The 25121-nt window shown below is 49.4% G+C and overlaps 2 protein-coding genes across 3 annotated transcripts in view; one reads left to right on the forward strand and one right to left on the reverse strand.

The window, feature by feature from the left end:
- The window catches only part of PHB2 (prohibitin 2), a 114997-nt gene that overhangs the window by 87080 nt on the left and 2796 nt on the right, over window positions 1-25121 (forward strand). The gene's annotated exons all lie outside the window — the stretch shown is intronic.
- USP5 (ubiquitin specific peptidase 5) lies at window positions 76-25068 on the reverse strand. Of its 2 annotated transcripts, none has more exons than XM_071558848.1 (20): window positions 24914-25068; window positions 23353-23478; window positions 22447-22513; window positions 17961-18094; window positions 17538-17683; window positions 16782-16966; window positions 15294-15388; window positions 7994-8187; window positions 7776-7847; window positions 5766-5847; window positions 5425-5550; window positions 4839-4992; window positions 4282-4456; window positions 3183-3271; window positions 2865-2987; window positions 2099-2242; window positions 1796-1941; window positions 1556-1709; window positions 848-932; window positions 76-671 (listed from the first exon to the last, which is right to left on the reverse strand). In XM_071558848.1, exons 1-20 carry the CDS (start codon window positions 25019-25021, stop codon window positions 578-580), a joined length of 2499 nt encoding a protein of 832 aa, XP_071414949.1. In that variant the 5' UTR covers window positions 25022-25068; the 3' UTR covers window positions 76-577. The 2 variants fall into 2 exon arrangements, with proteins under 2 accessions (XP_071414949.1, XP_071414946.1); XM_071558845.1 differs by having other exon boundaries at window positions 2796-2987.

Raw genomic sequence — 25121 nt, forward strand, 5'->3', positions numbered from 1 at the left:
TAGCCTGGCCGCTCCCGAAGCCCCGCCCCCCGCGCGGCCCCGCCCCCCGCGCGGCGGGGACAGACAGAAACCAGGGCGGTTTTCGACTTTTATTTTGTCCCTCGTGTATTTTGGCATGTAAAGGGCACACAAGGGGAAGCGCTGCTCGTGGCCCATCTTGCTGCCCGCCCTGTGCCCCCGCCCGGCAGGGCAGGCAGGAGGAACCCCCCCATACACAAGCCACACGTACACACAAGCCCCTTCCTTTCCTTCCAGACAGCAAGGAGGTGGCACCATCCCACAAAGCAGCGAAGCACTATGGCTGTGTGTCATGGGAGTGGGGACAGTGAGGACATTTCCTAGAGAAAGAGATATTCCCACCCCCCCGGGCCCCCTTCGCTCATGTCCATGGGGCTCCAGCCCCTAGTCGATTAGTCAGTGAACTTGTCTCCTCCTGTGTCTCCACAGAGAGGCTGTGAAGGGACAACTGGGGAAAGAGGAGCAGGGAAGGACCCTGCTCCCATCCTCACTGCCCTCACCCCTTTCCCGCCCCACACCTTCAGCCCACTCCCCCCACCACACACAGCAAGAGGATGTTCTAGCTGGGAATCCGCTGATAGAAGTAGATGTAACCCAGGTCCTTGGGAGGCTTCTCAGAAGCACAGACTTTCTGGTCGTTGTAGATCACCCACCTGCAACAGGCACAAGAGGAGCTCAGGGATGCCATTGCATGGTTCAAACAAAACTCCACTGAGTCCCCTCACCTGCCCTCATCCCCAATCCCCACAAGACCCCTGAAGAAACGCGGGAGGATGGGGATTTAAAGCAGTACCTCAGAGTCCCCTTATGCTGTGGAAATCCCTCTCACCTGCCATCTTTCTTGATGTGACAAACATAGTGTCCACACATAGTTGAAGTGCCCATGTGGCTGATGAAGGCAAACAGCTGGTATTCTTGGAAGGAGGAGAGAAGAGAAGAACGTCAGGGAAAGAGGAAAGGCATCTTACTCCAAAACACCCTGTGCAAAGCTCTCTCTAGAGCAGAATCCCTGAAGAAAGTGCTCCTGGGTAATAATTTAGGACTAGATCCTCATCAAGCCCCTGTAAGTGGGCTTAAGGCCAAACATGCAGGAAAATGAGAGACGGTAACTTCCATTTAGCCTTCTCTTTTCCAACTTTTTATTTAGCCCATGGGTGCTGGATGGGTGAGGCAGGGATTCCCCGTCCCTATGGCACCCAGCAGCCCAGCAGCACTGGCACCAATGCTGCACACAGACTGGAACCAGTTTGGTCTGAAGGGCAAAAAAGCCTCCTGGAATGATTGGAAAAAAACCAGCACAGCCCTTCCTGTCTTTCCCTTGATGGCACTTCCTCTGCCTTTCTCTTACTGGCTTCCAGGTAATTCCCACTCAGCCTGAAGGGTCTGGACTACATTGCCATTCCTCCTCTTTTCCTCTCTGCTTCCACCAGCTCTGTGACAGTTGCTGCTGCTAACATCTGTAGTACTGCATGGATCAGAGACAGTCACACGTTGAGTTTGGACCCCAAAATCCACATTCCTACAGCATGGAACTCACTTCCAGGCCCATCGCGCACTTTAGGACCCACAGGGACGGATTCAGAGATGGATTCAGCTGCTGAACGGCCCTCTGAGATATCCATAGCAGCTTCTGCATCAAGGTCATCAATGTGACTAAAGATCCAATCCACAGCACGTTCCAGACTGTTGTTCTGGAAGGAAGAAGAGAAGACAGTGAACTGGCAAATCCCTGTTGCTGAGACTATCCCTGTGCTCTGATGTCACCTATGCCTCTCACCGTGGCTCTAAGTGCTTTCATAGCCTGGTCCCGAGAGAAGCCCATGGAGACAATGGTGGCCACACTGTCTTCTGAAGGAGGGTCTGGGCAGGCAATAGTTGACCCTGGTCCACTGGATCCAGGGAGAACTAATGGGTTAGCAAAGTCTGCGGGAGGAAACAGAACACAGCTCAGAACGGTTAGATCTCTCCAAGAGGGATACAGTCCAAGTCCAAACTACTTCAATTTTCCATTGTGGCAGTGGGACAGGAAGTACCATGGCCCAGATGCAGTAAGCTCCACCATGGTCATGTGGCCTCATACCTGGATCATCCATATGTGACATGACCCAGTTCATGGCCGCCTCCACCCCACTGTTCCCTGTGTAATACACGGCTTTGCGGCAGGCATCCATGGGAAAGCCCATCTCCACCAGCTGGATAATCACTGACTCATCCAACATGGGTGCTGTGGGAAGACAGAGATTAGAGCCACCCACTCCCACCCATCCCTGCCTGCTCCGTTTTGTGTAGTGTCACACTGCCTCCAAAGCCACCACTTCCTGGCTTTATTTCACACCAAGCTCTGTCTCTCTGCTTGTCTCATCCTTTACCACCTTTCTTCTTCAGAAATGCCATCTCACACACAGGCATCCCGAAAGAACAAAAGAATTGAACTCATGAACTTGGGAGCACTGATTCCTCCCTAGGCTCCAAACCTGACCTCCCACTGCGGCTTGTGAAAATAAAATAATTCTATCAGTTAAATCTTGTATAAACCCCAGCTCTGCCTCCTCTAAATGCACCAGACATGCTACCCCTCCATCTTGCACACAACAGGAACCAACAAACTCCCTTGCATAACACCCTTGCATAACAGGCATGCAAGGGAGCCAGCCAGCAATCACTGACAGAGAGACAGGGAAAGTCTGAGCAAGTGGGAAACTGCTAGCAGGGGAGACAAGACAAGGAGAGCAAGGAAATGAGTCAGGCATCAGGAAGAGAGGAGGAGAATCACTAACATGTCGGAGAGGAGAAGTGAGGGGAGCAGAAGGAGTCGTCGTCCTCGTTGCCATAGAACCCCAGGCTACCTTTGGGCTCGTCTGGTGTCACCAGTGGGGGTGCGATGTCTGGCATTTCTTCTTCTCCATCTTGCAGCCCTGTCCCCTGCAGCGCAGAGATATCCAGCTCCTCTGGCATTTCAATGGAAACATCTGCAAGACACAGTCTTGCTCAGCCTCTCCATAGGGGCAGAAACAAAGAATTCAGTTGGGAGATCTTGAAAGGTAAGTCCTTGGGGATGCCTAAACCAACTTTTGGGGTAGTTCCTTTCTTCTTTGCAGTGACGACCACAATATCCATATGTGACTCCCAATACCTATATGTTCTGTACTTCTCATCCTTCTTACCAAGCTTTTTGGGCACCCAGTCCAGACCGAACGTGAACTTCTTGATCTGGATGACCAGATAATCCGGGAAAGAGGCGAACCGTGTTGTTCTGAAAGAGACATGTAATACTTTTCAATACTTTGTCAGCAATGATTGAGGGCCCCTAGTTGATTTAAGGAGCATATTCTAAGCCAGGGGTACACCTGTTTGTGCAGCATTCCTGTGCTAAGCTTAAAGCTCCGCAAAGAACCATTTCTAAAGAAGGCCTGACAAGATGAGACAGAATGCAACATTTACAAAATCTTGGGGGATGAGGACAAATAGTATATGTCCTCTGCCTTCCAGTCCTGTATTTTACAAGCCTCCTCAGATTTTGGTGTTTAATTAGAAGTCTAATTCATAAAGAATGTAGAGGAAATAATATAGGTTATTGGACCAACAGATAGAGCTCAAGGGACTGACAAGCTTTCAAGCACAAGAGCATTTTTTTGGATACAAAGCAGAAGTGAATTTTAAGTTAACTGAATTTGAGTGAATCTACAAATTTTGGAATCTGTGAAACAGAGGAACACTCAGTAGCATCACAGGAGAAAGCTGCTTACATTTGTTATCTTCTCACTACCTTTTCACTCTTGCATGTGCTAAAGGCAGTGAGAAGAACAAAAGCTGTTTTTCAAACTTTGCTACTAGACCTTAAATTGGCATTCTTTAGAAGAACTCTTACATCTGTTATACTCGGTGTTTTGCTCAAATCTTAACAGCTAAAAACTTGGTTAAAGAAATCTTAGAGACCATGCAAAACCAGTGTTACCGTACTGTCAGTACTGACTCTAAAGCTAAACTTTACATTTACAGAAGTTACTAGTTTTCTGGAATACCACTCTATTTCATAGCCTGTCAGCAACTGAAACCTGATTTCACTAGCACTGCTGTTCTGCTCAGCTGAGGGCAACCATTCCAGCGATGACAAAGTGGTTCCCTCTCTGCTTCAACCTTCTATGGGTGCAGGGTGTGGAGGACTACAAAGCTTTGGTAATGCTTCTTCCACAAACCACGACAAGAAGTCCCTAAAGATGCAGCTATAGCCAGTTTGCCACAGCCTGGCTGACAAACACTCACTTGAGAGCCACAGACTTGGCCTGCAAGGCTGTGCTCCAGAAATCATCCACCTGCTCTGGAGCTCCATAGGCCTCTAGGCAGGAGCTGAAAGGCACCTTGGCTCGCACCAGCTCAGGCAGTGGCTGCTTCTCCTCCTCCGCCTGCCTCTTCTTCTCCTCATATTCCAGTAGTTCATCTAGAAAATAAAGCAGAGGAGTCAAGGAGCACCTCTGGGTACCTACAAAGTGACCTGTGTCAGCTATACCCAGGGGCAGAACAGGGATAAGATACACGCCCTTGAGAATGGAGCAAAGCTTCCAGAGCACTGTTCTGCTACTGCACTCTTGTTTTGCTGCTGAATCACAGCCCAGCTTGTGACGTCTGAGGGAAAGGCTCCAGAGGGACATCACCACGTCACACCACCTCTGAAGAAATCAGCCCAATCCCACAAAAGCAGGAGAAGGATCTGGCCTCAGAAGGGACAAAGAAGTTCCTTTCTCATTTAAGCAGTTCTGTAAGACTAGTACAGTGTAACAACATTGGGTTTGCTAGGGTTCAGGTCTTGGCACATTACTGACCTTTGTTGAGTGCAGCATCCATTGGCACAGGCAGCTGCATAATATAGTCCACACGCTGGGTATATTTCACCTTTTCTGTGGCCAGGCACTTCAGCTTCTCCTCCACCAGAAAACGGAAGACCTCGTTAGGGTTCTCCGAGCTGCGGCAGTTCCTCTGAAGAAGGAAAGATTAGAAGAACAGATGTAACATTAGAATGGCAGAAATAACTACCTGCAGTAGCAGTGATGCCACACAGAATGTGGCTAAGGAGTGTTCACTTCTGTAACCAGTCCTTTTGAAAGATGGCAAAGAGGAAACTAGAGCCAACTTCTCTAGCCCAGGAACCCATGACATTCCTGCCCCTAAAGAAGAAAATTTACATCTCCAGCCGTGCCACTCCCAAATGAGATTTCTCCAAGGAATCAGCCCTGAAAACACAGCCAAGCATCTCTCCTTTTCTGCCCCAGCAGATGCCAGCTGCCCAATTTCCCTGTGTTCTCCCTCTGCTCTGACTGTCAGCTTCTCACCTCCACTCCTCACCCCTTGCTGTGAGGAGAAAACTAAGCTGGGCTTTTCCATGATTTAACAGATAGACTCAACCATTACCTCCACCATGTTGATGAAGTGCAGAAAGAATTCCTGGGCATCCTGCTGTCGGTTAGTGGAAAATTCTGGGTGCCCCTTTCCGATGAGGGACTTAAACATGCGTGGAGCAATGCCATTTTGCACACCCTATAAACAACAAGGTGGAAGAGAAAGGTGGTCATAATTTGCCAAGCATGTGTCCTGGCAAGTAGCACTCTACTCTTAGCCAGGCTTTTGTTCAGGTGACAGGGCCTTGGAATGAACCTCAGGAAATGTCTTCAGAAAGTTTCCCTTCTTTCCCATAGAACACACAATACCTTATGCAACACAAACATCAAGAGGATGCCATATCCAAGTCTCACCTTCTGATCAGGCTGCTGTTCCCCATCTGCGGAAGCTGGCCTTGAATACTCCCCAGAAAGCAGTCCATGGCCCAGTTTGGCTCTGGAATGATGAAGTCACTGTTAGCATCAAAACAGTTTCTTCAGTCCCACATACTCCGGGAGCCACATCAACTCTTCCAGCTTTAACAGTGTCAGTTTCACAGATAAGACCTTTCTCTGCTGCACCAGACATGATCATCTTATTGTGGTCTGCCCTCTGGCCCCAGGAAACATCACTGACTTCAAAGGTACGTGGACTTTTGGGCACCAGTCTCAACCACTGCTTCCATGCTGAGCAGAACATAAAGGACCACCTGGTGCTGAGTCACAGCAGCTGCATAACAGCCAAACTGTGCTGTGGGTAATGTGGCAGTGTGTCTGACCATGCAGGAGACAACAGGCGCAGGGAAATTGTCTGAGCCAGAAATAGCATTGCTGTGAGCAGATTGATCACCTTCTCCCAGAGGAAAGATTAAGGATGACTGCATGAGGCACTTAATGGACAACAGCAACTTCTTCCTATGCTGCCTCTCCTACTATTGCACTTCAGTCATTCCCCATCACTACTGCCATTTGTCTGGAACCAAACCTTACCAATTCCTCCCTTTGCCCAGGCAAAAAATCTTTCTGGCAGCCTCACTTTAATCCCCTCCTAGCAAACACCTCACTCCAGGCTGTTCAAATTTACAAACCTTCCCTACTACTGAACTCCCTTCTCCCAGGCACTCAGCAATAGGACAAGGGGGCACAGGCTCAAGCTCTGCCAGGGAAATTTTAAGTTGGAGATCAGAAAAAAATTCTTTCCAAAGAGAGTAATCAGGCATTGGAATGGGCTGCCCAGAGAGGTGGTGGATTCCCCATCCCTGAAGGTTTTTCAACTGAGATTGGACGTGGCACTGAGTGCCATGATCTGGTAAAGCGACTGGAGTTGGACCAAGGGTTGGACTTGATGATCTCGGAGGTCTTTTCCAACCCAATCAATTCTATGATTCTATGAAATGTCACCTTTCATTTCTTCACCCCAAACCTCCACATGCTGCTTTGTTGTTTTAGAGCAGCTGTAGCACAGATTTTACATATCTAAAATGCAAAACCCTCCCAAGTTCTGTGTTCCTCTTTCTGCATATTCTCCTGCTATCGCTCACACAATACCACTTGAGAGAAGCCTCTTTAATCATAGAATCATAGAATCAATTGGGTTGGAAAAGACCTTCGAGATCATCAAGTCCAACCCTTGGTCTAACTCCAGTCCATTTACCAGATCATGGCACTCAGTGCCATGTCCAATCTCAGTTGAAAAACCTCCAGGGATGGGGAATCCACCACCTCTCTGGGCAGCCCATTCCAATGCCTGATTACTCTCTCTGCAAAGAATTTTTGTCTGATCTCCAACTTAAAATTTCCCTGGCAGAGCTTAAGTCCATGCCCCCTTGTCCTATTGCTGAGTGCCTAGGAGAAGAGACCAACCCCCACCTGGCTAGAACTTCCCTTCAGGTAGTTCTAGACAGTGATGAGGTCACCTCTGAGCCTCCTCTTCTCCAGGCTAAACAACCCCAGCTCCCTCAGCCTCTCCCCACAGGACTTGTGCTCCAGTCCCTTCCCTTTAAGCATATATAAATTATCCATTGAGAATAAAGTTACCTAAATCTAAGTATTCCTTTGCTCTTTGCCATCTCTCTCTGTTGCATACAGCAAGCACCTTTTTGCTGTTACACAGGCAGAAGCTGCCGACCAGAAATACCCCTTGGCTAAGAGGCAGTATTGCCTTCCCACAAAACTCATTTAAGAGCCTCCCATGAACACTGAGGTGCTCTTTGTCCTCTCCACCTAGGGCATTCAGCTGAATTATTTGGCTTAGATCCTTATTAATCACTGAAGATCAGTGTCTTCAGTGGTGGGCATGGAAATAGAAAAAACTGAGCAAAGCAGCACAGAGGGGATGCACCCTGGTAGCCTCAGCCGTTCTTCTCTCACCAAAACTCTACGTACACTTGCGTGCTGAAGTCCTGTGTGGGGTCTGAAGGTGCACTTTGGAATATCTTCTCCAGCTTGTCCACATACCTGCAGAGCAAAATGAGGCAAGCTAAGGCATATACAGGTTCATCTACCAAAGAGGCAGTTCTGAGCATGATTACTATAACAGAAGTTCCCAGCTCTAAGCCACCTTTCTACTGATCCCAGACCAATAGAAAAGTGTGATCACTTACTTTCTCTGGAAGTCTGGGATACTGAACAGCACCTGCATCACAGAATTGAGGTAGCAACTGTTGCCCAGGTTACGGATACCAGTGTACCCAGGCCCATAGAGGGGCTTGAGCTGCACGCCAGACTCCTGGATGAGCTCCCACTCCCCAATGCGCTGGTTCATGTCTATTTCCAGTTCTGTCATTGTCTTGTCTGTCTGCAGAGGGAAAGAACAGGACAAACCCTCACAGCATGCTCATAGGCACATCAGTCCCAGTGAAAAGTGCAATGTTGTAGAGACATGCAGAGTCAAACACATTCTGGTTTATTCTACTGGAAGAGGAGGAAGAAACAAGAATTTCTTCCATATATCTGAATACCTGGAACAGACAGAGGAATATGTGCTGGTTTAAAGGCGAACCAGCAGGGGAAATGAACTCACCACGAGAGAGATTATAAGTCAGAGCTAAAATTTAATAATAATATTACAATAAATACACTGACACAAAAGGGAAATTGCTTTCAACTCACAAAAACCCAGCAGTATAACCCAGTGTCCTGGGGCACAAACCCAAGGGGGTTTGTTAGCCCTTGTGCTGAGACCCCTGTGGCTCCCCCAAGTCCAGAGCAAAAGGAAAAGGAAAACCTGTTGGTGCAGGCGAGGGCTGTGGTCTGGGCGAGATCAGTGATCTCCTCCTGTCGAGGTCCTGCTGCTCCTCTGGATTCGACGAGAAGTTACCAAAGTCTTTTTACCCACCACTTATGTACCCTCAGAGAGCACCCAGTCTCTCCCCCTGGGCGGGGACTCACACAATGGGTGATTAACTCTGGGAGCCAGGGGGTATTGAACTGTTGATGGCCCATTAGCAGCTCCGCCCCCTCAGGCTGGGTGTGAAGGTGATAACGACTCCCTGGGGAGTTGCTGCTAATGGCCCATTGTCCTTGGGGAATGAATAGAGGGGGTAGAATACACAGCTTTCATCACCCCCACACAGTGTCAACTGGTCCCTCCTGCTCAACTAGGACATTATCCACCCCTTATTCTACACCATCTAGTCATTCCCAAATTTAATTCCCCTTTTACCTATATATACATATATACAATGAAACATTACAAACTCTTCTCACTCAAAATTAGGTCCCCTTGTGGTACACAACGTGTTCCTCCATCTTTTTGCATTACCCACCAAGTGCAATTAGGTCCTTGAGCAAAAACAATCCCTTGGATGGGTTTGCCTTTGTTTGAGGTGGGACTAACCCAAACAGTCTTTCCTAACATACCTCTCACATGGACCACAGGGACTTTATCTCCATCTACAATATTCAAGAGCTCTGATTGGGCAGGGCCAGCTCGATTGATGGAGCCCCAGGTGTTGACCAACCAGGTGGCCTTTGCCAAATGCAGCTCCCAGTGTTTGAAAGTTCCCCCACCCAACGCCTTCAAGGTGATTTTCAGCAGTCCATTGCATCGCTCAACTTTCCCAGCAGCTGGAGCATGGTAGGGGATATGATACACCCACTCAATGCCGTGCTCTCTGGCCCAGGTGTCTATGAGGCTGTTCTTGAAGTGGGTGCCATTGTCAGACTCTATTTTCTCTGGGGTGCCATGTCTCCACAGGACTTGTTTCTCAAGGCCCAGGATGGTATTCCGGGCAGTGGCGTGAGATACGGGGTATGTCTCCAGCCATCCAGTGGTTGCCTCTACCATGGTCAGCACGTAGCACTTGCCTTGGCATGTTTGGGGAAGTGTGATGTAGTCAACTTGCCAGGCCTCCCCATACCTGTATTTCGACCACCGTCCACCATACCATAGAGGCTTCACCCGCTTGGCCTGCTTGATGGCAGCACATGTGTCACAGTCATGGATAACCTGTGAGACACTGTCCATGGTTAGAGCCACCCTTCGGTCCCGAGCCCACCTGTATGTCGCATCTCTGCCCTGATGACCAGAGGCATCATGGGCCCATCGGGCTAGAAACAATTCACCTTTATGCTGCCAATCCAGATCTACCTGAGAAACTTCGATCCTGGCAGCTCGATCCACCTGCTCGTTGTTACGATGCTCCTCATTAGCCCGGCTCTTGGGTACATGAGCATCTACGTGACGTACCTTCACACTCAGCTTCTCTACCTGGGGAGTGATGTCCTGCCACATCTCAGCCGCCCAGATAGGTTTCCCTTTGCGCTGCCAGCCGGCCTTTCTCCAACGCTCCAGCCATCCCCACAAAGCATTGTCCACCATCCACGAGTCAGTGTAAAGGTAGAGTCTTGGCCACTTCTCTCGTTCAGCGATATCCAAAGCCAGCTGAACAGCTTTCAGCTCTGCAACCTGACTTGATCCACCTTGTCCTTCAGTCGCTTCTGCAACTCGACGTGTAGGACTCCATACAGCTGCTTTCCATTTCCGGCTTGTCCCTACAATGCGGCAAGAGCCATCTGTGAAGAGAGCATATCACTTCTCCTCTTCTGGCAGCTGGTTATATGGTGGGGCCTCCTCAGCTTGTGTCACCTGCTCCTCTTCTTCTTCAGAGGACAATCCAAAACTCTCACCTCCCGGCCAGTTGGTGATGATTTCCAAAATCCCAGGGCGATTAGGATTCCCTGTCTGGGTTCGCTGCATAATCAGAGCGATCCACTTACTCCATGTGGCATCAGTGGCGTGATGGGTAGAAGAAGCTTTTCCTTTGAACATCCAGCCCAACACTGGTAGTCGGGGTGCCAGGATGAGCTGTGCCTCAGTGCCAATCACTTCTGAGGCAGCTCAAACTCCTTCATAAGCTGCCAGGATCTCTTTCTCAGTTGGGGTATAGCTGGCTTCAGATCCTTTGTATCCCCGACTCCAGAATCCCAGCAGTCGTCCTCAAGTCTCTCCAGGTACTTTCTGTCAGAGGCTCCAGGATGGGCCATTCTCCCCAGCTGTAGTGTAGAGCACATTCTTCACATCCTATGCTGTCCTGACTGGCCCAACGGCTACTGCATGGGTAATCTCCTGTTTAATCTGCTCAAAGGCTTGTTGTTGTTCAGGGCCCCACTGGAACTCATTTTTCTTCCATGTCACAAGGTAGAGAGGACTTAAAATCTGACTGTACTCAGGGATATGCATCCTCCAAAAGCCCACGGCGCCTAGGAAAGCCTGAGTTTCCTTCTTGCTGGTCGGTGGGGACATAGCTGCTATTTTGTTGATCACCTCTGTTGGAATCTGGCGATGCCCGTCTTGCCACTTCACTCCTAGGAACTGAACTTCCCGAGCAGGTCCCTTGACCTTACTTCGTTTAATGGCAAAACCAGCTCTTAGGAGAATCTGGATTATCTTCATTCCTTTCTCAAAAACCTTCCCTGCTGTGTTCCCCCATACAATGATGTCATCAATGTACTGTAGATGTTCTGGAGCCTCACCCTTTTCCAGTGCAGTCTGGATCAGTCCATGGCAAATGGTGGGACTTGTTTCCACCCCTGGGGCAGTCGATTCCAGGTGTACTGCACCCCCTTCCAGGTGAAAGCGAACTGCGGCCTGCACTCTGCTGCCAACGGAATGGAGAAAAAGGCATTGGCAATGTCAGTGGTGGCATACCACTTGGCTGCCTTGGACTCCAGCTCATACTGAAGCTCCAGCATGTCCGGCACAGCGGCACTCAGGGGGGGTGTGACCTCATTGAGACCACGGTAATCCACCGTCAGCCTCCACTCTCCACTGGACTTTCGTACTGGCCATATGGGGCTATTAAAGGGTGAGTGAGTCTTGCTGACCACCCCTTGGCTCTCCAGCTCACAAATCATCTTGTGTATGGGGGTCACAGAGTCTCGGTCAGTGCGGTATTGCCAACGGTGCACTGTGGCTGTGGCCAGCGGTACCAATTGTTCTTCAACTTTCAGCACTCCCACAGCAGAAGGGTCCTCTGAGAGGCCAGGCAAGGTGCTCATCTGTCTGATTCCCTCTGTCTCCACAGCAGCTATGCCAAAGGCCCAACGCAGTCCCTTTGGGTCTTTGAAATATCCATTCCTCAGGTAGTCTATGCCAAGGATACACGGGGCTTCTGGACCAGTCACAATGGGGTGTCTATGCCATTCCTTCCCTGTCAGACTGACTTCAGCTTCCAGTACAGTCAGCTGTTGGGATCCCCCTGTTACCCCAGAAATAGAGATGGATTCTGCCCCGACGTATCCTGATGGCATCAACGTGCATTGTGCACCAGTGTCCACTAAAGCTTTGTATTTCTGTGGGTCTGATGAGCCAGGCCACCAAATCCACACAGTCCAATAAACCCGACTGTCTCTCTCCTCTACCTGGCTAGAGGCAGGGCCCCCCTAGTTCTGGTCATGGTATTCACTGCGCTCTCCCTGTGAATATGACCGGTAGGTTCCTTCAAGAGGATCGGGCATAACATCATCATTCCTATACTGTCTGGAGCCTTGCCCACGAGAGACTGGAGCAGCCTTCAACCTTGAAGAATTCCCTGTGTTAGTTGTGCCTCTTTGCAATTCACGTACCCGAGCTGCTAAGGAAGAGGTGGGTTTTCCATCCCACTTCCTCATATCTTCTCCATGCTCATGGAGGTAGAACCACAGATTGCCACGTGGAGTGTACCCTTTCTCCTTAGCCGGAAGACGCCTGCTTCTGATGGCAGAGACTCTTGTTTGTTCTGGAGAGAGTCCTTCCTTAATCTTCTCTTCCAGTTCAGCCAGTTTTGTTTCCACAGCTGAGACATGGGCTCGTAATGGAGCAGTGACAGTGTCTTCATAAATCCTGAGTTTGCTGACCAGTGCGCCCACCTTGTCTTCTCCCTCTCTCCACTGCAATGTTGCAAGGTAGCGAGAATACATTTCTGGCCCAAGTCGTGCAAATTTTAACCACATCTGGGATGTGCACTGGACACCATCTGGACTTTTAGGGAATCTCTCATCCTCTGAAAAGATTATCTCCAGTATGGCTAATTCCCTTAAGCACCAGATACCTTGTTCCATTGTGTTCCATTGTCCTTGCTGTACGTGGAGGTCCTCCTTACAAAGATATCTCTCCCTCACGCTTGACAACAGTCGCCGCCAGAGGCTGAGAGTTTCATGCCTCTTTCCAATGCCCTGATCAATGACAACATCTCAAGAAAGGGATCCCAGCTGCCTTGCCTCACTCCCATCTAGAATTGTATCATTGGCCGCCGCATCCCAGATTCGAAGCAGCCAGGTCAAGATGGACTCATTTGCCTGTCGTGTGAACTCTCTCCGGAGCTCACGCAGCTCTCCCAGGGATAGGGACCGGGTGATTATTTCTGGCTCCATTTCTTCTGCTTGAGGTGAAGGTCCTGCGTCTTTCTCGTTATTCACTATACAAACTGATTTGGTCTTTGATTTTCTTTTCTGGACAGGGGCAACTGCTATCGGTTTCTGTTGTCCTTCCGGCTCAGCCGTGGTTTGGGTGGACATGGTGCTGGTTGATGTATCTCTTTTCCTCTCTGGCTCAGCCGTGGTTTGGGTGGACATGGTGCTGGTTGATGTATCTCTTTTCCTCTCTGGCTCAGCCGTGGTTTGGGTGGACATGGTGCTGGTTGATGTATCTCTTTTCCTCTCTGGCTCAGCCGTGGTTTGGGTGGACATGGTGCTGGTTGATGTATCTCTTTTCCTCTCTGGCTCAGCCGTGGTTTGGGTGGACATGGTGCTGGTTGATGTATCTCTTTTCCTCTCTGGCTCAGCCGTGGTTTGGGTGGACATGGTGCTGGTTGATGTATCTCTCTTCCTCTCTGGCTCAGCCGTGGTTTGGGTGGACATGGTGCCTGTGGATTTGCTCCTTTTCTCCTCCTCCTGATGACGCTGTACCACACCAAGCAGTGTGCGGTAGGCAGTGGCCAGGGCCCAGCAGGTTGCTGTGAGCTGCACATCTCTGGGACTACCAGAGCATCTTCCTTTCACATAGCTTAGCATTTTGGCAGGGTCCTGCAGTTGTTCTGGGGTGAATTTCCAGATCATTTGAGGAGAGAAGGTCTCCAAATACTGGCCCATATCTTTCCACTTCCCGTGCCACTCAACATCATCCGCTCCCAGGGCAGGCCTCCAGCAAGTCTCCTTAGAGAGCCCAGTTCTGACCCTAAACATGGTGTATACAGTACAGAGGAGACAAAGCAACACTAACAGCACTAACAGTAAGATTATGCTGTCCCTAACATCAAAAGGAAGCTCAATATTTTCAATGATTGTTGTAGCAGAGGTGAAAAGGTGGAAGTAACCATCTCCGCCTATTTTCCCCACAGTCTGGGTGCTATTTTTAATGAGACCCCAGAGGTAACAACCCAAACCAGGACAGGCAAGCCAGACTGAATATACATTCACAATGAAATTCACTGCTTCTGATGTTATGACAACATAAACATAGTACATTAATAAAGCAATTTTGATCCTTCTCCCTGGTATTAAAGAGAGCATCAAAATAGGCAAATGGTTCCCCATGTGTCAAAATATGAACAGGCCCAGATACACCATCCACATGAATACATCAAGCAACATGGTAGTCAGGGAGTTTCTGTATCCAAATACACAAAATAAAAAACCCAAGGGGGTTTGTTAGCCCTTGTGCTGAGACCCCTGTGGCTCCCCCAAGTCCAGAGCAAAAGGAAATGAAAAACCTGTTGGTGCAGGCGAGGGCTGTGGCCTGGGCGAGATCGGTGATCTCCTCCCGTCGAGGTCCTGCTGCTCCTCTGGATCCGACGAGAAGTTACCAAAGTCTTCTTACCCACCACTTATGTACCCTCAGAGAGCACCCAGTCCCTCCCCCTGGGCGGGGACTCACATAATGGGTGATTAACTCTGGGAGAACTGTTGATGGCCCATTAGCAGCTCCACCCCCTCAGGCTGAGTGTGAAGGTGATAATGACTCCCTGGGGAGCTGCTGTTAATGGCCTATTGTCCTTGGGGAATGAATGGAGGGGGTAGAATACACAGCTTTCATCACCCCCACACAGGGTTAGCTGGTCCCTCCTGCTCAACTAGGACAAAATGATAAGAAACATGGGAGAAATCTGAATCATTCCCTGTAAAGAGGCATGGAAATCACACACTAACATTGAATTTAGGGAACAAAGCTCAGCACCTGGGAGCATCCCTGCCCACAGTACTGACACATAACCGCAAGGAAATAAACCTGAGGGACATGAAAGAAAGGCAAAAGAGGCAATGAAAGAAGAGGTAGATGAGACAACTCTCTATGTGACAAAAACAACCAGGATTTCTTGACCAGATATGCTTCTGCATAGTCACAGAAAGCTGGAAAACAGCTAAAATACCTTGAGTTGCTTCTCACTCCCTCTGAGCCTATAGAGCATCACCTTTCCCCCTCACCTTCTGCATCTTGAGCATGTCAATCCCAAAGTGTGCCAGGTGTTCTGCAAGGTTGGGATCCAACACCATGTCATCCTCATCATAGGAGTAGACATCTGTGCAGGAAAACAGAGCAAAAGAGAGCCCATTATCTCAAATTCACAGCTGGGTAAGAGCAGAGAGTGCTCAGAACTGGGAGTTTTGACGAACTGCCCAGTTGGTGTTTCTTTTTCTCCTCAGCAGAATAGCATGACAGACAGAATGGTGAGATTCCTCCAAAACGTGACAAGACAAACAACTTTGTCACTGATCAAGGTACGGAGGTACCATGTAAGCCTGGAGTGAGGAAAGTGGGTTACTGTTCCAAATACTCTCTGCTTAGGATTTGGACACAAAATTCTTTGACAAACAACCCACCACAGAAAGTAAGACGGCAACTCGGATAACTATTCTAAAGTCCTCCGATTACAAGGGAAGCAGAGGAGGAAGGCAAGGGTTTATCAGCTGTTTCTTTGCCTGACATAAGAAGTACGTCAGAGTGGGGAAGTTCATAATGGGATCACATTGCACATTCTAGGTAGCATTAGCCCGATAGGGACCTTGATAGGCTGGAGAGAAGGGCTGATTCCAATGGGATGAGGTTTAACAAGGCCAAGTGCCGGGTCCTGCACTTTGGCCACAACAACCCCAAGCAGCGCTACAGGCTGGGCACAGAGTGGCTGGAGAGCAGCCAGGCAGAAAGGGACCTGGGGATTCTGATTGACAGGAGGCTGAACATGAGCCAGCAGTGCCCAGGTGGCCAAGAAGGCCAATGGGATCCTGTCCTGTATCAAGAACAGTGTGGTCAGCCAGACAAGGGCAGTTATCCTTCCCCTGTACGCTGTGTTGGTGAGGCCACGCCTTAAGTATTGTGTTCAGTTCTGGGCCCCTCAGTTCAGGAAAGATATTGAGGTGCTGGAGTGGGTCCAGAGAAGAGCAACAAGGCTGGTGAAAGGACTGGAGCACAAGTCCTATAGGGAGAGGTTGAGGGAGCTGGGATTGTTTAGCCTGGAGAAGAGCAGGCCTGGAGAAGGGGAAACCTTATCACTCCACAACTACTTGAAAGGATGTTGTAGCCAGGTGGGGATTGGTCTCTTATCTCAGGCAACCAACAGCAAGACAAGGGGGCACGGGCTTAAGCTCTGCTAGGGCAGGTTTAGGCTGGATATCAGGAAGAAGTTCTTTACAGAGAGAGTGGTCAGGCACTGGAATGCGCTGCCCAGGGAGGTGGTGGATTCTCCGACCCTGGAGGTTTTTAAGGTGAGACTGCATGTGGCACTGAGTGCTATTAGCTAGCAATCAAAGTGGGGTTGGATTAAGGGTTGGACTTGATGATCTCAGAGGTCTCTTCCAGCCCAGCTGATTCTATGATTCAATGATACCTGGAAATCCTCCCTGACTAGGTTTGTCAGAGACCAAGTCAGCCTGAATGTGCCTGGCATCTTTCCCCCAGAGGATCCCCCTTCTCACCAGCCCCATCAGGAGTAATTGTTCCCAGTTTCACAGCCAGTGGGTAGCCGGTTTCTCGGTAATGCTCGACTGCATGATTGTTGCCACCGCTGCCATCAAAGTAGCGCCGACCGCAGAGGATGGCTCCATCCGTCATGTTCAGCCACAGGTTCTCCTTCATGTCACACTTGCTGCACTTCCAGCCACTATTGACAAGGAATAGAGAAAAAGATATCAGTGGAAACCTTTGGATTCTACCTCCCAAGCCCTCTCCATTACTACCCACTGACTGTATTACCCATAGTATAAGAAATCATAGAATCATAGAATCGATTGGGTTGAAAAGGACCTCTGAGATCATCAAGTCCAACCCTTGGTCCAACTCCAGTCCATTTATTAGATCATGGCACTCAGTGCCACATCCAATCTCGGTTTAAAAACCTCCAGGGATGGGGAATCCACCACCTCTCTGGGCAGCCCATTCCAATGCCTGATTACTCTCTCTGGAAAGAATTTTTTTCTGATCTCCAACATTAATTTCCCCTGGCAGAGCTTGAGCCCGTGCCCCCTTGTCCTATTGCTGACTGCCTCTTTTACTTCAGAACGCTGAGCATCCTGAAATACCTTAGTTTGCCATCTACCCCTAATTTACCACAAGGCATGCTCAAGAGACTCACAAAAGCAGTCTCATCTGCTGCTGCAGCACAGGACCAGAGAAGGTGACAGGGACAGGTCTGGGACCCAGAGTGATACACCCAGTTCCAGTACTACGCTCACCATGGTGGGATGCGGACATCGTTCTGAAGTTGGTGCAAGGAAAAAGCATGTTTGGAAACACGTCGGACCTCCCCATCCCAAGCTTGCACCTCCTGCTTCCGTGAGGCTGAGTCTGCTGTCAGGATGGCCTCAATCGCACTGGCGATCTGGAATTAGGACAGCAAAGAAAATCATGAAGGGCACAAGGAAAGAAGCCTCCAGTGGCCCAACACTGCACATTTAGGCAAGTCAGTTGTGCTGGGGAGCCTCAGTCACACATAAGCCAGGACTTCATAATATAAAGAACTGTGTAAATGCAGAACAGTCCTGCTTACTGCCAGCTGAGACTTCACAGCAGCTCTGCAGGATCCCTTCAGAGGGCAGTGCTTCGTTCTCTGTACATTTCCTCATCAATACAAAACACAGCCTTCCCCACAAACATACCCTGTCTTTGACCATGTCTGGTAGTCCCTCCAGCCCATCACGAGGAATAGCCAAATGGTCTGGCAAAATTACTATTTTTACATCTTCGTCATATTCAAACTTTTCTTCTGTGATGTCAAATCCACCTTCTACACCTACAGGAAGAAAAAAACATTGCAGTAACAGTTAAAACCAAAGAGCTTGCAAAGCTTCTTTACCCAGAGCTTACACGAAATAAAGCACCATGACTAAGACAAAGGTCTTGAAACAAAGCACCATGACTAAGACAAGCTCTAAGTAAGTGATCTACCATCTTTCTTCCACCTCTGGATCCCAAAATTTCTGCTGGCGGTGTGGACTTCACAGAAGCAAATATAAGCCTAGTGACAATAGGTTTGCCTTTCCCAGTTCTTATTACAGATGCTCAGAAAGAATCCCTAGACCGTGACTAAAAGCAGAAAAAAGAACACCTGCTCTAGAATAGAGCCAAGATAAAGCATCAGTGTTCACCCTTCACCAGAATAAACAAGACAATAAATGGAGACGTGCATGAAGAGATCATCTTGTAGCCCAGTGCAAAAGTCAGGTCTGACAGCCTCCATTTCTTGCCTTTCAAGGGTAGTTCAGGGTCCTGAACTCAAGCACAAAGAACCTGAAGTAGAGAAAAGCCAGAACCTAGGGGATTTTACTAAAAGCACCCAACTTTCCGGGGAGTCTCCAAGAGATAAGGTCTAATTTATGGAAGACATCTAACTCTCAGTGAAGTCATAATTAAAGGTCCATGTAGTGAATAGGTTAATCCCAAGAAAAAAGCCAGAGCACCATGTTTGGCAAGACCCACTGCAAGAATCTGCAAGAATCAGCAAAATTAGACTGAGTTGAAAAGTTCATGAGGATGAAGAGCAAAAATACAACCACCACCAGATGAAGTAACAGGATCTCCCCACATAATATTCCTCAAAATGGACAGCTCCGCCCCAACTCCGCCTGCTATGAATATTATAACTAGATATTGCAATATTATAATCGTGCATGAATATGTAGGTAAAAATATTGTAATCCCTCACTAGAAATGTATAAATACTGTAGCTTTTCACTGTAGATTTTGGAGCTCTTTTGTCCGATACTAATCGGAGAGTTACCCCAACGTTGTCTTAATAAATACCTTGCTGTTTATTGACTAAAACTTTGTCTCTAAACAGTTTGTTCTGCCTTTTTGGGCATCAAACCAGAAACTTCCCTGGAACATCCAGAATTGCAGGAAAAGTCTTAGGAAAGGTATAGTGCTAGTAGCTTCTCATGCACACCTAACTTTGTTTTCCAGAAGTTTCAACAGAGATGGGAGACCCATAAATAAAATGTTATTTGCCAGTTGTCAACAGTCATGATAGATGCTTGTCTAAAACATCTGCAGTTTCTGCAGATCCTCTCATCTACAGCAAGGAATAGTTTCTAAGTTACGTAGGTACTCAGGGGAAAACCTTGTCCTTTCCTGTTCTCCAGGTGTTCACACACTGCATCCCAGAAGGAAGCAGGCAGAAGAGAGAGGGCTTATTAGCAGCCTAACCTCTCTGATTTTTTAAACTGAATTGCCTTCATTTCTTGAAAAATTGCATGCTGTGACTGCAATAATCTCTGTAACAGATCTGTGAACATCTGTGACTGCAACAAATCTCTGCAGGGAATAGAAGCTTTTGCTCTTCAGTGTCTCTGCCTCAAGAATCCTGTGTGCAACACAGTTCTCATAACCACTACTGCATTTCTTTAAAACATTATTGACAAAAATACCTGGTTCTATGAGATCTTCTGCAACTCTCTCCTTGGATACCTGAGATTTCTGCACTATGTACAAACTGCTATGTATGAATACAGTGATTTTAGAAATATCAGAAAACACTCACCAGCATCATGCAACAACATACCCAGACAATCCTTTTCTGTGCCTTTTCAGCACAGTTCAGAGGTTCCCTGTCATCACTTCAAAGAGTAAAGCAATACACAATCCCCCAGGGCAATACACAGTTCCTGAACTCTAAACAAACTGGACTGGTGAAGTCCCCTCAGTTGTTCTGTGAACCTTCTGAGGCTCCAGATGAGGAAGAGGGTCTTCAGGCAGCAGACTGACTACTAGCCCTTTCCTCCCCCACATATAGCCAACAGCTTGCCATGAGGCACAGTGTTCCCCTTTCCAGGAAACATTCCAGGGAATCTAAGCACCATACACTACAAAAGTCCTTCAGCCAACACGCAGGCATAGGAGGCAAGCACTGCAGATTTGTTTTTCCCCAGGGAGAGGAGAAAATGAGGTACAGAGAGAGATCAAGGGGTACATTTTGCAGTCAATGACATGTTGCTCCTAAATGTTTCTAGTACTTTAAAAAAATCTCCCATGTTAGGATTAGCCGAATCACCACAGTGCAACTAAAATAAAAGAGTGAAAAAATCTCTCCTGAACTTAAGACCACTGTCTCACAGGGCTAATACTTTCTTCTACTCTCTCCTGCTCCATTCACACCACCAAGCTGTTATCAGAGAGAGATATGTGTTGAGGCACTGACAACACTTGTCTCAAGGCCTTTGTAGGATTCATGATACAGAAATAATTCACAACGTAGACCAGGCCTTATCTCTCCAAAAGCAGCATAATCATATACATGAAAGGACTGGCTATTTGAAAAAACACAGATTCTAGTTTCAGTTTTGCTACAGTGATCTTTGAGGCTTCATTCAGCTGACCATCAAAACAGAGAGCAGCTGACAGTCTTAATAGTGGTGTTTGCACTCTGGCAGCAGTGGAAAAAGTGAGCCAAAGGAAGATGTTCACGGTCCAGGTTCTGGATTTCCCTCTAGTGGTCAACTTCCTGCAAGCCAAAAACCTGTTACTGCTACAAATGTTCCTGTCCTGTACTTTGTGTGTCTCCATAAAGGCTCAGAAATTATGAGCCAAGACTGCTCCAAATAAGCAGCATCTCCATTGATTGCCATGACAGCCTTTTCAGTCAGTGCAAGAGAATAATGGAACACCAGCCCTGTTCTTCAATAAAAGGGCTCGTTTGTCACATTTTAATGTTCACATGTATTTCCTCCAGCATCAGCCTTGTATTTCAAAGACCTATCGAACCAAAAATGTTAATATGGCATTTACCATTGAATTCCTCCCCATCTGTATCAATAACACTAGTTCAATATCTGAGAACTTTACAAAATAGTTTATCTAGATGAGGGGATTGAGTCCATCATTAGCAAGTTTGCAGATGACACCAAGTTGGGAGGAGTGTCGACCTGCTGGAAGGCAGGAGGGCTCTGCAGAGGAATCTGGATAGACTTGAGAGATGGGCTGATTCCAATGGGATGAAGTTCAATAAGGCCAAGTGCCAGGTCCTGCACTTTGGCCACAACAACCCCCTGCAGAGCTACAGGCTGGGCACAGAGTGGCTGGAGAGCAGCCAGGCAGAAAGGGACCTTGGGGTACTAATTGACAGGAAGCTCAACATGAGCCAACAGTGTGCCCAGGTGGCCAAGAAGGCCAATGGGATCCTGTCCTGTATCAAAAACAGCATGGCCAGCAGGCCCAGGGCAGTGATCCTTCCCCTGTACTCTGTGTTGGTGAGGCCACACCTTGAGCATTGTGTTCAGTTCTGGGCCCCTCAGTTCAGGAAAGATATTGAGATGCTGGAGTGGGTCCAGAGAAGAGCAATAAGGCTGGTGAAGGGACTGGAGCACAAGCCCTATGGGGAGAGGCTGAGGGAGCTGGGGGTGTTTAGCCTGGAGAAGAGGAGGCTCAGAGGTGACCTCATCACTGTCTAGAACTACCTGAAGGGAAGCTCTGGTCAGGTGGGGGTTGGTCTCTTCTCCCAGGCACTCAGCAATAGGCCAAGGGGGCACGGGCTCAAGCTCTGCCAGGGGAGGTTTAGGTTGGAGATCAGACAAAAATTCTTTGCAGAGAGAGTAATCAGGCATTGGAATGGGCTGCCCAGAGACGGGGTGGATTCACCATCCCTGGAGGTTTTTCAGCTGAGATTGGATGTGGCACTGAGTGCCATGATCTGGTAAATGGACTGGAGTTGGACCAAGGGTTGGACTTGATGACCTCAGAGGTCTCTTCCAACCCAACTGATTCTCTGATTCTATGATCTTGTCAGCAGCCTCACACTTACTTTTCCCAGACATATAATTTCTCAAACTTACAACAGCCCCACACTGGGCATACTGTGTTTAAGCAATAGTCCCTCACTGGTTATACCCCACACCAAGCTGAGCCAGCCATGTGGAGTCATGCCAGAGGATACAAAACATATTAGTCCACAGAAAACATGATGCACTTTTGGACAAAGAACACAACTACCACCTCAATGACTGTTCTGTAGAAACTGCTCATCTGAAACACACTAGAAAACACAAAGTCTGAATTTGGCCAGAAGAGTAAAGGCAAAAGAGACGAGGCAGATAGCTCCAGAGAACTAGCTCAAAACAACAAGGACTATACAGTACACAAGTGCTTCCTTACCAATAGCCAAGCGAGTAGGTTTCTTCCTCGGGGGGTCCCCAGCACTGGAATTGGTGTCTTCTTCCTTCTATGGCATTAACAAGAGGGAAATAGAATTAGAGGTCAGGCAGGCTGTGGCAGGCCTTAAGGACTGAAATTAAGCTACTGTGAAAGCAGAAGGAAATTGGGCAGAAATAGCATGGGCAATCTGTGCAACAATTCAGTGACCCTTCTCCTGTACTCTGCATTGGTGAGGCCACACCTTGAAAATCATGTTCAGTTCTGGGCCCCTCAGTTCAGGAAAGATATTGAGGGGCTGGAGTGGGTCCAGAGAAGAGCAACAAGGCTGGTGAAAGGACTGGAGCACAAGCCCTATGGGGAGAGGCTGAGGGAGCTGGGGTTGTTTAGCCTGGAGAAGAGGAGGCTCAGAGGTGACCTCATCACTGTCTAGAACTACCTGAAGGGAAGTTCTAGCCAGGTGGGGGTTGGTCTCTTCTCCCAGGCACTCAGCAATAGGACAAGGGGGCATGGGCTCAAGCTCTGCCAGGGGAAATTTAAGTTGAAGTCAGGAAGAAGTTCTTTGCAGAGAGAGTAATCAGGCATTGGAATGGGCTGCCCAGAGACGGGGTGGATTCACCATCCCTGGAGGTTTTTCAACTGAGATTGGACGTGGCACTGAGTGCCATGATCTGGTAAATGGACTGGAGTTGGACCAAGGGTTGGACTTGATGATCTCAGAGGTCTTTTCCAACCCAATCAATTCTTCAGTTCTGTGATAAGCAGAACTGAAGAACTGGTGTCCCTCAATTCACCAGGAAAAACATCAGTTGTGTCTGATGAGAAAAAACTCTGTATGTGGACAAATAGAGACACAGCCCAGTTCTCAATTTCAGAACAAATTTGAGCATATGTATCTTTATTTTTTACCGGTTTACGTGTTCTTTTGAGGTGCAGGTACACCCGCTGGCCTGTTTTCTGATAGTGCTTTTCCACATACTGCTTCCCAAAGCCCAGGAACGTGTTCATGCAGATATACAAGCCACCATCTGACTCCTGGAAGGAAGGAAGGATAAAACTGAAGTGAGGTGGTAAAGAATGCCATTCCAGATGGTAGGACAGGCATGGAAGACTAGTCATTATTCATTAAATCATGGCAACAGCTCATTTCTACATACCAGCCACTTAGCAGCAAGTCAGAAATAAGATGACAAGTCCTTAGCTGGCTGTCCCAGAACAGGCAGTCCTGTCATGATGATGTATTAAAAAACTATTTGCCTGTTCATTATGGCACAATGCTACTGAAGTAGGAAAGCCTGAGCTTCCCCAGGAGCTTCTCTTGCAAAAGGCCCTTAGCACTTACAGTTCACAAGTTCAGAGCACAGCACAATGATTACCAGCAAAACCGTGGCACCCTGTCCGACAGTGATTCCCAGTGCCACAGGGAATGCTGCCAAGCTACAGCGTGAGGAAGGTTAACGGACCACTATTTGCTTTTGCTGGTGTGCTCAAAAGCTTGTGAGCAGCTTGGACACAGACTCAGAATAAGCCCCACTATCCCACCAGCAGCTGGCAAACACCACGCTCATTCAGCAGAGATAACCTTTCTAAACTGAAGGGGTGAGGTACCCAAATACAGAGGCTGAAAAGGAATGAAACTGCTAAGAAGGTCTCAGCAGCAGCTGGGACAGAGTCAAAATGGGCAGTGCATGGCCAAGCATCACTGTGGGGGTCAGGCAGGGAAGGAGGGCCGGGGTGCCATGTGCCACTTCCTCGAAGGACCCGTATCTTCCAGGCGCGTCCCATTTCTGGTGGGCTGGGGCTCAGCCCGGACGAGCACCCGCGGAGAAGCCCAAGGGGGGCCCTCACTCTCCCGCCGCCTGCGTCTCCTCGGGTCTGCCTAGGCCGGGCGTGGGTAGCGCAGGAGGCGCAGGGATGCCAGCGGGGTGGAGACGGCTGGAGAAGGGACCACTGCCATCTTAATGACACAGCACAGCCTCGGCCCCCGCCTGCGGGGCCACACCGCGCGGCGAGGCCGGGAGTGAGCTCAGACCCGGGCAGGGCGGGACTCCCGGCCCGCTCCCCGCCGCCAAGGGTGGGCCCGGGGCGCGCCCCGACCCCCCGCGCCCCGCCGGACTGCAAGTCTCTGGGAGCCCCCGCAGCGGCGGGTTCGTGCAAGGGGGACCCTCTCTCCAGGGCGACCGGGCCGGGCTGCCGCTGATCGGGGCGAGCGCCCTGCCCACGCCCGGCCCGGCCCCAGAACTACAGCCCCCAGCGCGCCGCGGGCGGGCGGGCCGGGCCGCGGGGCATGCCGGGCACTGTAGTCCGCGCGGTCCCAAGCACCGCCCGGGCGCGGCCGCCGCAGCCGCCGAGGAACCACAAGTCCCATGAGGCCCCGCGCGGGCGTCGCCCGGGCGGGCGGCGGGGTGTGAGCCGGCCGCGGCGGGAGTAGCCCGGGCGCACGGGCGGGCCGGCGGCGGGGCGCGCTTACCGGCGTGTCGAAGGAGAAGGCGCACTCGTCCTTGTGGACGCGGTCGCCGGCCTTGGGCACCCGGATGGACGGCAACACCGACAGCAGCGCCTCGCTCAGCTCCGCCATGACAGCGGCTCACTGCGGCACCGCCCACAGCCCCGCCCCGCCCAATCGCAGCCCAGCGCAGTCAGGCGGGTTCTGGCCAATCAGCAGCGAGGTTGAGGGA

Source organism: Pithys albifrons, chromosome 1 (assembly GCF_047495875.1).
Source record: "Pithys albifrons albifrons isolate INPA30051 chromosome 1, PitAlb_v1, whole genome shotgun sequence".
Lineage (NCBI taxonomy): Eukaryota > Metazoa > Chordata > Aves > Passeriformes > Thamnophilidae > Pithys > Pithys albifrons.

What these genes read in the sequence shown, in the direction of transcription:
- USP5 (XM_071558845.1), bottom strand. Translation starts at nt 25,021, where the DNA reads ATGGCGGAGCTGAGCGAGGCGCTGCTGTCGGTGTTGCCGTCCATCCGG. An exon ending in TCAAAAGAACACGTAAACCG is followed by an intron (nt 22,514 to 23,352) that starts GTAAAAAATAAA and finishes TTAATGCCATAG; the next exon opens with AAGGAAGAAGACACCAATTC. An exon ending in CACATCAAGAAAGATGGCAG is followed by an intron (nt 672 to 847) that starts GTGAGAGGGATT and finishes TGCCTGTTGCAG; the next exon opens with GTGGGTGATCTACAACGACC.